At 47.2% G+C, this 11,994-nt stretch overlaps 1 protein-coding gene across 1 annotated transcript; it reads right to left on the bottom strand.

The window, feature by feature from the left end:
- Positions 1-639: 639 nt before the first annotated feature.
- On the bottom strand, positions 640-11,681 carry trappc14 (trafficking protein particle complex subunit 14). Its single transcript, XM_086165621.1, has 13 exons — positions 11,221-11,681; positions 10,291-11,084; positions 9,077-9,160; positions 8,727-8,856; positions 8,229-8,315; positions 7,987-8,107; positions 7,584-7,731; positions 6,967-7,028; positions 6,369-6,541; positions 5,631-5,770; positions 4,207-4,385; positions 3,046-3,156; positions 640-2,831 (listed from the first exon to the last, which is right to left on the bottom strand). Exons 2-13 carry the CDS (start codon positions 10,684-10,686, stop codon positions 2,828-2,830), a joined length of 1,635 nt encoding a protein of 544 aa, XP_086021747.1. The 5' UTR covers positions 10,687-11,084; positions 11,221-11,681; the 3' UTR covers positions 640-2,827.
- Between the last annotated feature and the right edge of the window lie 313 nt (positions 11,682-11,994).

The following is an 11,994-nucleotide window of genomic DNA, read 5'->3' as shown; positions in this document are numbered from 1 at the left end:
TGAGTAACTGTGGAGTGGCAGAGATGTATGTTAGACTGGTGCAGGACATGTATGCAATCTGTGAGACAGTGATGAGGTGAGCTCTAGGTGTGACAGAGAAGTTCAAGGTAGAGGTGGAACGACAGCAAGGGTCAGCTCTGAGTCCCTTCCTGTTTACCATGGTGACGGACAGGATGACAAATGAGATCAGAGAAGGATTTTTAGGAACCATAATGTTAGCAGATGACATTGTAATCTACAGTGAGAGCATGGAGCAGTTGGATGAACATCTAGAGAAGATAAGGTGTATCCCGGAGAGGAGAGGAATGAAGGTTAGCCGCCTTACGACAAAATAAATATCTGTGAATGAGAGGGACATACAGTGAGTTGAATGGTTAGGCTACAGAGAGAAACCTCTGAAAGCAGGTTGGAACAAGTAGAGGAAAGTGTCAGGGGTGATAAAAGAGTAAAAGAAAAGGAAAGGTGTAGAGGACAGAGGTGACAGCAGCCATGTTGTCTGGTTTAAAGACACGGAGGAGAAGACAGAAGGCAGAGCTGGAGGCAGCAGAGATGAAGATGTGGAGGTTGAGGCTCGACACACCTGGAAACTTGAGAGATCAGGTTAAGGAGACAATTTTCCAAAGAGACTGGAAGCGGGTAACCAGCGTTACTCCAAAATACTTTATTTGCAGTCAAGTACCCAGAACACAGTAGAATGTACAGGTTCTTAAATAAAGGATTGGGTTCCCGTGACAACGCAAACATGAGCAACAGTGGGGAGGACATATGTTACTTACATTAGAAATAAACAAAATATTTCCAGGGAGGAATCAGTTCCACTCACCAGAAGTGGAGGATTTAAAAATGGACCTTGAAAGATACCTGGGATTCCAGGGAAAAAAACCCAAACCTGGTCCGCCTTGAAGCAGAGCAAAAAGCGCCACCGCTTCCTGTCAGTTTTCAATTTTTATTTTGTAAACTCTGAATTGAAAGCCAACCTTGCTGCACGGCTTTAGCATGCTAATAACTCCAAGCCAGCTAGCTTAGCACATTACCACATTACAGGTCGTTCACATGGGAGGTTTCCATCATGAGGGCTTTACATCAGTTTTGTGTCACAAGCCAGTCCTGTAAAATTCACCTTGGGTTCACAAAAATAGAACTACCAGTCGATTCCAGACTGACATTGGGTCCACTGCACGTCATCCAGTTTATGGGATTTAACAGTGCAGGGAGTTTTTCAGTGATCAGCAGTGTGTAGACCAGCGTGAACCAGCATGTACAAGCAAATTTATTCCAGTATGAACGCCTCACAAGGCGGTGATTTGAAATACCGGACCAGATGTGCACTGCTAAACAAAAATAAAGAAACATAAGCAGAAAACTTCAAGTAATACCCTGATTCTACTGATGAGGTCACCAAAAAAAAGAAAAAAAAGTCACAATCATGAACAATAAATACAAGGAAGACAGAAGTGGAAATAAAACAACCAGTGTGGAGACTCTGGAGCTGCATCACATTCACACTGAACGTCAACAGAAGTTCAGATTTCAAGTGAAGCCGAGATAGAGACGCAATCCGGCATCAACATTCAATTCATGCAAATAGAGGTCTGAACTCCTACCACGGAAGTCTTGGTGTGGAAAAAGAACCCAGCAGAGCTTCAAAACTGGAAATGAAGCTGCAGAGTTTGACTCAAACAGTCTGACACTAAGGAAACTCAAAGAGCCCGCCGTCTTCCCCTACGCTCTTTCACCTGCTTTCAACTCTTGGTTGTGTGCCACTGTTGACCCAATGGGACATTTGACTTTCCTATTTGACTCGAGGCTCCGCCTCCTCATAATCTACTCAATTTCCTAAGCCAGATTTGCCCTGTCACGTCATTTTTATTTGCAAAATCAAAATTATGCCTCAGGGCCACTACTGCCCAATAGAAACGTTCAGCTGCTTCAATCCCTTCTGGTAACTCTGACTGTTTCATTGGCTTTTTAAGTGATTAAACTCGGTTCTAGTACTTCAATGAGAACTTGGGACAATTCCAGAGATATCCACCTGGCTCTGGGTCTCGTATCTCCATCTTGCCGGGTGGAAAACCTATCTCCACCCAGGAGGATGTTCTTTCACACATCCGCTGGTCAGACTCGGGTTGGACATAACCTGTTAGCAATGCAGAAAATAGCTAATAATAAAGCTCTGCTCTTGTCAGCATGTACACAGGTGGACTTCTGAGTCAAAATAAGGAACCAAACTGTCCCGATTGGTTATAGAGGAGGAAGCAACTTTAGTGAAGGGTTGAAGGTCTTGCTCAAGGGCACCTCAGAGGAACGATGGGCGACCCTGCCCCAACCCAAACCCTTCCAGGCATTGAACTGATGACCTTTAGGCCACCAGTCTCAGCAAGCCTCAAAGAATGTTCGACTCCTCTTCCCCAAAGACCCAACTTGCTCTTGATGACACCAATGTCTGCATTTCACAAAGTGTCAGACTGTTACTTTACGACCAGAAGTAAACATTCACTCCAACAACAAGCTACATTTAGTGGTCTGCATTTAGCTGAAATGAATGGAATGTAATAAGCCCTTTATTAATGGGAAAGAAATGGCTGTCGAGGAATCAAAAGGATTCACGTAATGGAATGAACTGCTTTTCCCCTTTTTTTTTTTTTTTTTTATACGGAAGCATCCACCATCATCACCCACCTCGCTCTTCATCTCAGCATCTCTCTAAACCTGCTTCCCTTCAGTCCACCAACATCACCTGGACTTTTTTTAATATTCCCTCCTGCAGTTTGTTTCTCTGGGGAGGCATCCTTCCACCAGACAGCCCAACGGAGGGCTCCAGTCCAGGTCATCTAACAAAAGAAACAAAAGGTTAACAATAAGCTTCTGAGTTCTGACTTCTAGCTTCTGATGGCACCTTCTTGCATGTATCTGTTTCGGAAAATAAACCAAGTCATGTATTGGATACATTTTACACCCGTCTGTTTTCTGTAAAACCAGCACATCATTAGCAAATGTCACAGCTAGTTGGCGCATCAGGTGCGGGCGATGAGTCTATCCTCGTACCTGCTGCTCGGGTCCAGGACCAGCACCTTGCACTCCCTCTTTACTATCTTGTCCAGAGAAATTGGGCTTCCCGTCGGGGATCTGGCCGGAAACGCCAACACGCTGCCCGTCCTGGAGATGACAGAGACACAATCATGGACAAGATCGAGGCAGGTAAAGAGTGTCTTTGAGTTTTAGAACTTCACCGTGTTTTTTTGACATTTTGGCAGAACTTTCCACTGACATGAGGACATGGTTCCACCCCTCCCATGAATGCATGAATGATCAAAATCAGTATCAGAAAAACATGGGGTAGCATAGCACCCGAGTATGGATCAAACATCTATAAATATATAGAATAACTAGATTCCATGAACTGCCCTGAGGATGACATAAGAGACCAATAAATGGATTGTAGTCTCTGCTGTTTCAATGCTACATTGCGGGCATCCACGAATTCAAAGGTTTAATTTGTCTGCATTTGTACACACTGCGTACTGTATAGTAATCTTACCAATTGACCCCTTCACATTTACTGTTATTTCCTGACTATAAGCCACTTCTTTTTTCACATGATTTTAAACACTGTGGCTTCAACAATGATGCGGCTAATTTATGGATTTTTAGGCCAACAAATTTCATGTTGCTAAAACATTTAGCACACATCGGACCAATGAAATTACCATGAAATTATGAGGCCATTCAATTCCAACACTGACAAAGACAACTTTAATGGTTATAAAGATCAAAACAAAGCGAGGATAGAAAATGGATGGATTGATGGACGTTTCCTTGTGTTATTTATCATGAATCTTTTTCATCAGCCGTGTTCAAGGCACTGTTCGTAAAAAATAATTTCCAGTACATATTTGCGGATGTTACCAGGAAGTATTTAATTTAAAAAAATGTTTTTACGTAAATATCTAACGTTACAACATGGGACACCTGCAGCTTACAGACAAGTGTGGCCAGTATATGTACACATATATTTATTTACTTATTTATCTATTCATTTTTAGCCGGTGCGGTAAAGCATCTGGCCAGAGCCATCAGGCTGGGACGGACAGACAGAAGGGAACTGAACCAGAACTACAGCACAAAACTGCAACGACAGAAAAACCACCCCCAAGAACTTGTAACTGTCAACAAAGTACTGGACGTTCTTCTAGACCCCCGCCGTACCTTGCATGGTGCGACCTGGTTGGCTGATGGTGGGAGAAGCTCTGCGACCGCCCCAGGCTTTGTCTTTCAAGCAGCTCCCTGACCCCCGGCCCCTGGCTCCTGTGGGGAGACCGTCGCTCCCTGGGGGGCGTGGACACCGAGGCAGTAAACTGGAGCTTCATCTTCATGTGCTGGCTCAGCTGAAGCGACGGGAAAGAGAGTGACTTTGTGTATTAGGAAGCGTTTTCATTTGGGTACAAGCGTTCCCCTCTTGAACAACTGTCCCCAACCTTTTTTTGCCCCGTGGACCAGTTTAATGTCAGACAATATTTTCACGGCCGGGCGTTTCAAGTGTGGTGGATAAATACATTTTAATATTAATATGTAAATATTCCTGCTTTTTTCTTTCAAAATACTCCAAAGGCCTGTATTTTTTAATGCAGGGTGCTTGGTGTCCAAGTGGCAAAGCAGTTTTGAAGGCTTCATTGGGGAGCCAGTCGCATATTATGCAGCGCGGCTTAGTGCATGGGAATCCCCAGTGGTGATAAAGCAATATTTTAAGTAGGTCTCTTTTCCTTAGTGGTCATAGGCTCTTCTGCTTTGCAAAAAACTTTTCAACGTCTGTTTTTTACTCATTTTGCAAGCTTGTGGGTTTATTGTTAGCGTTAATGTATCACATGACTGAGACAAGCATCTTAACAGGCATCAAGAGAGAGTCATTGCAGAATTCGGTCATTTTTCAAAATAAAACAATAAAACTTTGATCAGACTCAGATAATAAATAAAACTGAAATATTGTAAGTTATTTATTCTTTCTGTGTGGGCCAGTTACCGAACAACCCATAGGCCATTACTGGTCAACGACATGGGGGTTGGGGACCGCTGCTTTTGAACTTATCACCCCAAAACTTTCAGAAGCCCGCTAGTTAATGACTTCCTGCTCTTTGCTCTGGTGCCACTTGGAAGAGCCTCGGAAGACGTTCTTTCCCACTGGAAAAGTCGGGGCACGTATGAAATTTCAAGAAAGTGTCTGCACAACCGCAGGTTCCTAACGGATGAGACCAATTCATCTGCTGCCTCCTGTTGATCAGGGTTTGACTCACAAATAGCTCAAAGTGCCTTCGAACCCCACTCGAAATCGAATCATTTAACATCCCGAACCACATTTTTTTCATCCATACACTCCAACTGGTTGAGGCAGATGGCCTCCCGCGAGAGTTTATATCGGCTTCTATTCTTGCAAGTTTTTATTTGGTTTGCTGCATTGACCGAGCACTGTCCCCGCTGGCTGTCTCCCCCGTTGCTCTAGAGCCCGGTTTGGATCCGTACCGTTGGATAACTCAGTTCGTGCGGCAGCTTTTCAAACATGAATCAGAAGCGGTGAGTCATAAGGGGAGCATTGAGCTGAGAGGCTCTCAAAGCCCACGCACTTCCTGTTCTCCTACCTCAAATAGTCCCGTCCGGAGGATCTGGAAGGCAACGGAGAAGGAGACTGTGGAGCCCTTCCTGCAACGCCCCAGGTTGTTGACTGGGGACTGGCAGACCACCGCCCTCGTCCGTGGGTCCCGCTGACCTCCGGCTTCAGCTGGGGTAAAGATGGTCAGAAACAAAAGCAAATCACCTCAAAGCCTGCTGCTCCACATTTTGGGGAAGTCAAGGCAGAATAATGAACATTCAGATGACTAAATTGTTTCCCTGTGAATTAGAAGCCGCTTTCTTGTTGGGATATTCTTAGTACACTGTGGGTGTTTACTGCCAGTTTGCTTTATCAACAGCGTCGGCACTTTGGCAGCTCTGGTTTTGCAAAAAGAACACAAACACAAAGACAGGAGGCTGGTGGGGGGAAGGGGGTGCGGCTCACAGGGCGAACTCAGCCTTTCACACACAAAACAAACGCAATTGCTCATCTTAATCGCTTGGACTTTCCTCTCCTGCCTGTGCTAAATGAGAACAACAGCACATGTGTAGAATCAAACACCCAATTGCTCCATTTCTAGTCGTTGTAAAAGATGGAAAGACGTCACTGGATTTGACTTTCTGTCGCTTCGTCAAGCAATAAAGCCGCTTGATGGATCCTGTAGGGGAAATGTATCCAAATTCCCAGTTTTGCAGGTGGTTTGGCCAAACACCCATGAAACTGACCAAATCGATAATGAAGCTGCACCTTCCACGCAGCTACTCACCCTCCGAATTCCAGATGAGGCGGATCTGCAGGAAGTCCTGTAGGTTGTTCAGCAGGGTGTATTTCACCCAGAAGGGCTCCAGAGGCCGGACAGCGGCAGGGCAGGAGGCTGTCATCACCAGCCGGGGGCGGTCCAAGCAGATGCTGGGCAGGGAGTACCAGGTGGAGATGTAACTGAGGGGGAGGGGGACGGTGTTAGGTTAACCATAAGGGTCTCAAACTGATGAAAATGGCCAGAAGCCAGCGCACAGGTGAGTAGAAGAGTCTCCTGGCTGATTTGGGTGGTTCAGAGACATTGTCATGGGCACTGTTCCAAGCTGAACTGTAAATAAAATTAAACAGTTTCATTTATTTACAGTTCAGCTTTGTTGTGCGTGGAGAATGCTGGAGCAGTGCGCGATTGCTGTAGATCCTTGGAGGTTCAGTCTCCAAGTGGGTACCGATGGTTTGGCCCAGGACACCGCTTGTATCTAAAGGTCCGCTTTCTGCTTAACGCATAAAATCAAAGTTTCCATTCTGTAAAACCGGAACCTGTTATGGGCCCAGAAACTTCGGAAAAACGTGAGTGTTCAACCAGCATGAAGAAGAGGAAGGGTTACCGTGTGAAGGGCAATGCTGGACTGCACCACTGTAGCACCGCCACCAGAGGGACTTCCAGGCCCTGAGGACACATCGAAACAGTGGGTAGGACTTGTTAACCCAGGATTCAAACCCTAGATGTTCCCTCCTTAGACAGAACTTTCACTGCATTCACCCAGTCACACACACTCACACAGCCATGCAAGGCGGCTGCTCCAATCCAGACCGGCAAGAATATCCAGGTAATATGTGAGCAAGATTTGTGGTGGACCTTCTGGACAAGCTACATGTGGCTCAGAGGGTGGACCATCTTCAGCGGTTCTACTTCCATACACGCAGTCCAGTGTTTTTCACATGCCCTGTAGTCTAAATCTGTCACTCGTTTTATGTTTTAATTTACCCAAGCTGTGACTTCAAAATGCTGCAGTGTATTTTTAAATCCATGCTAACAACCAATTAATTGGCCAGCAGGCTGCTGCAGACGAGCATGTAACAATAGATTCTATGCGGTGATGTAGTCTAGCTAACAAATTAGCTTAATTAGACTAGCAAACATAGACTTTTTAGATCTGCATTCCACATAACCCTAACCCTGTTTGCCTAAGGACAAATCAGAGCACAGTAGGCTCTTCCTCACCTCACAGGAGTCCTCCTCAGCTTTCTCCTGCAGATGCAGCTGGAACAGGAAGTTCTGCTCCTCCAGGGCGCTGAGTGTGCTTGGTAGAGGCCACGACTTGCTGTCCATCCGGCAGAAGGAAGCCATGGTAACCTCGGCTGACTGGTGGCTTCAAAAAAAACACAAACAAACATGGCCGCTGGTTCAACTGCCTCCACTGTGAACAAGTATCCAACTCATAATTTCCAATTCATTCAGTCATTCATTCACACAGGGTTGTGTGGGTCTGGAGCCAATCCCGACTGATAAGGTGACAAAAGACGGGGTTTCGCCTTAACATGTCAAAGAAGTTCTGCGTGGGAACATCTGAACCACTTTTGAAAATATCTTCCAACTGTGTTCTACAAACACCTTGCATGCTCACCACACAGTGTCGACAATGAGAACTGAGCCATCTGGCATCATGGGGAGGTAGGACTGGTTGTAGTTGGGGAGAATTCTCACATCCTTTACACACACGTCCTCCTGGGAGCCGCTGTTCAACACTGAAGAGATAGGAAGTTGGGCGAGAGTCCTGACTCCTTGGCTGATCTTCGCTCAGCATCCTTCAGAAACGATGATTACGACAGACCTACAGGTGTCTATATGTGTGTGTGTGTGTGGTACCTTTCAGGATGGTCAGGTGCTTGCCAGAGACCGTCAGCTGCTGACACTGGACGCTGGGTGGAGGAAGCACGTCCAGGGTGGTGCTAACTGGGGTTGGGAGGGGACAGGTGTTGGTGCTAAACAGCTTACAGGGCAGGCAGGACTCAGCAGCCAATCGCAGCTGTCTTTGGGAGGGGGTGGGTTTAACCTGGACTGTCATTCATTTATACACCTATGGACAATTTAGACTCTTCAATGAACCTGCTGACTGTTTTTGGCATAAGAAAAGAAGACAGAGAACCTGGAGAACCCAAACATGAGAACTTGGAGAACCCAGATTTGAGTACAGTAAAACAAAGCTAAGCTAACAATGTTTATACAGGAAGCAGCCCTGGCCACACCCCTGGTTAAACCCCGCCTCTCGCTGTGTTGCCAGCTACAATTGGCTCAGCCCCCCCCAGTCCAACGCCTGACAGCTCGGCAGGAGGCTAGCTCTTCGCTAAGTTGCAAACAAAGCACCTTGGGCCTTGAAGGTGTCCAGGTCCTGTGAGAAGGTTTGCGAGGGGCTGCGGAGCTGCAGGAGGGCCAGGTAGCCGTGCTCCTTCACCTCCACCCTCTCCTCCTCCTGCCTCCACACAGTCGCCACAATCTGGCGGCGTAAAACAGGAGTGGGCTGTCAAGCGGCGGTCGGGTCACTAAAAGCTCCACGAACTCGGCTGGCTGAGATGAAATACCTTCAGGGATCAGACTAAGCTCAAAAAACCTGTGAAGGAGCCCTGATGGTCCAGGGAGAGGGGGGTCTATCAACCACAGACTGGGGGGTCTATTTACTGAAACACAGACCTTGTGTGTGTGTGTGTGTATCTGACCTTGGCTTTGACAGTGTTGACCGGCAGCTTGTCCAGAGACACAGTGAGACAGAAGACGACCTGTTCGTCCAGCACCAAAGCCGACTGCGGGACAAGTGCGGGGACTATGTTAGCATGTGGGTAATCAAACACGCGTTCTGATAGCGCCACAGATACTGGTTTTCCTGAGGGGGCAGGGCATCAGCCAAAGTACAACCAACCAGAGGCGGCGCCACCAGTCGGTGTCCTTGGATGGGGGGCCGTGGTGGCAAGGGCAAGTAAAAACATCAGCTGACAATGGCACGCTTCTTCTCTGCTATATTTTGACCCATGATGTTTTCTTGCCCTGAGATAAGTGGTCTACCATTAGTGGGGGGGTTAACCTGGACCACTCACCTGTCAATCAAAATCTGGTTCTTTTGGTACAGATTCAACAGCAGGTCTGTCCGTGCTCTACTTTCTTCCTGATCTGTCCTGACTGTGTGTGTGTGTGTGTGTGTGTGTGTGTGTGTACTCTGTGAAGCAGACACACACATCCACAACGGTGTTTGGCTCATCCTGATATTCAGTCCAGATAATCTCAAATTAGATTACAAGTTAGTACAGCAGCATCTGTGTAACCTGTGACTTCCTGTTCTGAGGTCGATGTGAACATGCAAACATGCAGGAACCTATTCAGGAACTTATTTTGACACGTCCCGTCCATAACCCCGCCCCTGTCAGCAGCAGCCAGGTAGACGTGTGGTCCGGGATGTTGGCCTGTAATGTAAAGTCATTACAGATGTGGGTGTGTGGGGTAATTTGGGCAAGTGGAGCACACCCTTAGCTTGGAGGCAAATGAGAGGAAAGGTCACAAACCCATAGAAAGTATTTTAGTTTTACTCTTTATAGGGCTGTTTGATTTTTATACCCATGTTTATTTTTTGTGATACCCTGGCTATACAGATTTGTTGTGTGTATAGATTTGTGACTTAAAAAAAGTCACAAACGGAGAAGCAGGAAGTAACACTTTCCTCTTCTTCCTGTTCAGGTGTGAATCTGAAAGCTCTCTGACGTTCAGATGATTTAGTCAAATGATCCAAATCGTAAGTGAGGGGACTTTGAAGATGATGCGTAATGTGAAAAGTAATGCATATAACTGCAAACAACTTTCTCAATAATTCACTTTGATTCTAGTGATGAAAGATCACTTTAACAGTAGCCCTTCCTCTTCCTCCTCCTCCCCATGTTCTCACCTTCACAGCTCCCCCTGCAGAAGACCTATCTCCGGCCGGCTGGTGGTGAAGGTAGAGCGGACTGCACTGCCTGAACTGCCCCGGACCTCCTCCCCCGCGGACCGCGCTCTCACACTCCTCTTCCTCTGCGGGGTTGCCTGTCGGATCTACCCCAGGTCCCCGCCGCCGTCCCTCGGCTGCGTACGCTGCTGCCGTGGCGCACAGCGAGCTCACCCGCTCCCGCCACGGGGAGCCCGCGTCGCCGGCGGCGGTCGCCCGGATCCGCAGCAACAGGTGCACGGTCTCGCCGAGGTACGCGTGTGTCCTACGGGGGAGGGATGCGAAGTCCGCCGGGTCCGGCATCGTCGTGACGGGACCGGCGGGGAGGAGCAAGGAGTAATCGCAGATCCGCTCCATGACGGCTAGCTGCTAATCGCTACCAGCACCGGTGGGTGGGCGCTAGCTGCTAACCGCTAACACCACTGGTGGGTGGGCGCTAGCTGCTAACGGCTACTACCGGCGGCGGGGAGGTAAACAAACCGAGCCGGAAGTCCCGTGGCGGTAGCAGGCAGAGCATCGAGACCCGGCGCGGTGGGGGAGTCAGAGGACCGGCGCGCCCCTCGCGGCCCGGTACTCCCTTCCTTCAAATAATCGGGTATTGTCAGGTACTCATCTGTCCTGCGCCCATAATTCAGCCGCCCGTCAGGTGGCAAAACAAACATAAGTGCGGCTAATCAATCCCCGAGGCGCATGCGCAGCCAGGCCCAATCAATCGATCCCTGGATGCTCGAACTCAACATGTCTCCAAACCGATGCTGCAAAAGTGAAAAATTGAAGGTCGACAGGGAGAACATAAAGCAGAAGATTGCTGGGATGTTTAGAAGTTTTACATTTTGTGAACTCCAGGGGGTTTATCGATTAATATAGCAGAGCGGCACCGGCGATCCTCACATCGAAGGCCCCGAATCTGTCCGCCTTCTCTCCATGATTGAACCCAAACCTCGTCCTGGTTTTCCAGGTTATTCCCCGAAAATGAAATCAACCCAATTCACGGTGACTTTAAAAATACTGACAGTTTGCATCTGATGTCAAACTATGGCTCCCAGTCCAGTACCAGATGGTTATAAGCTTCAATAAACGTCCCATAAAAGCACAAAAAAGGGCAAATATTCCTCCTGGTAAACTTTAGTGGAGCCAAGACCGAGTTCAGGTAATGCAGGACATCAGATAGAGCCGGGCAGATGTTTGTAGACTAAGCCCAGATTACACACCAGCACTGTATCTAGGCCATTTACTGAGGGGTGAAGGTTGTATTCCATGTCTCTAGAGCTTTTCTTAAATCAACCCAACTAACTGGACGGAACCACCTAAACTCCAGTCCTCTAAGTGTTCCACTATCAGGGTTTAAGAGCCGATTGACAATCACCAGTTTCAGATATCAGGTGTTTTAAAAAGAAATAATAATAATCAGTTCATTTAATTGGCTGTTTACATTTGAGGGACTTATTGGGAGATTTTGGATCTTTAGGATCTTTATACCTATATCTAAGCCTAAACTGAATAAAATCGGAATTTGCATTTTCTGCATCTTTCTGTTGAAAATAACACATCACGTTCTTCCACTGATGCCGCACCCAAAAATAGACTCTTCTCCACATTAGACACCTGTTTCTCGCCATTTACAGCTTCATGTCTGCATCAACAAGTGTATCCATTTCTAAACCT

This window comes from Fistularia commersonii, chromosome 19 (genome assembly GCF_037954325.1).
Source record: "Fistularia commersonii isolate RoL2024-O1a breed Wild chromosome 19, RoL_Fcom_v1.0, whole genome shotgun sequence".
NCBI classification, from domain to species: Eukaryota; Metazoa; Chordata; class Actinopteri; order Syngnathiformes; family Fistulariidae; genus Fistularia; species Fistularia commersonii.
The sequence above is the reverse complement of the archived record's forward strand: the minus strand, read 5'-3'. Positions and strand labels throughout refer to the sequence as shown.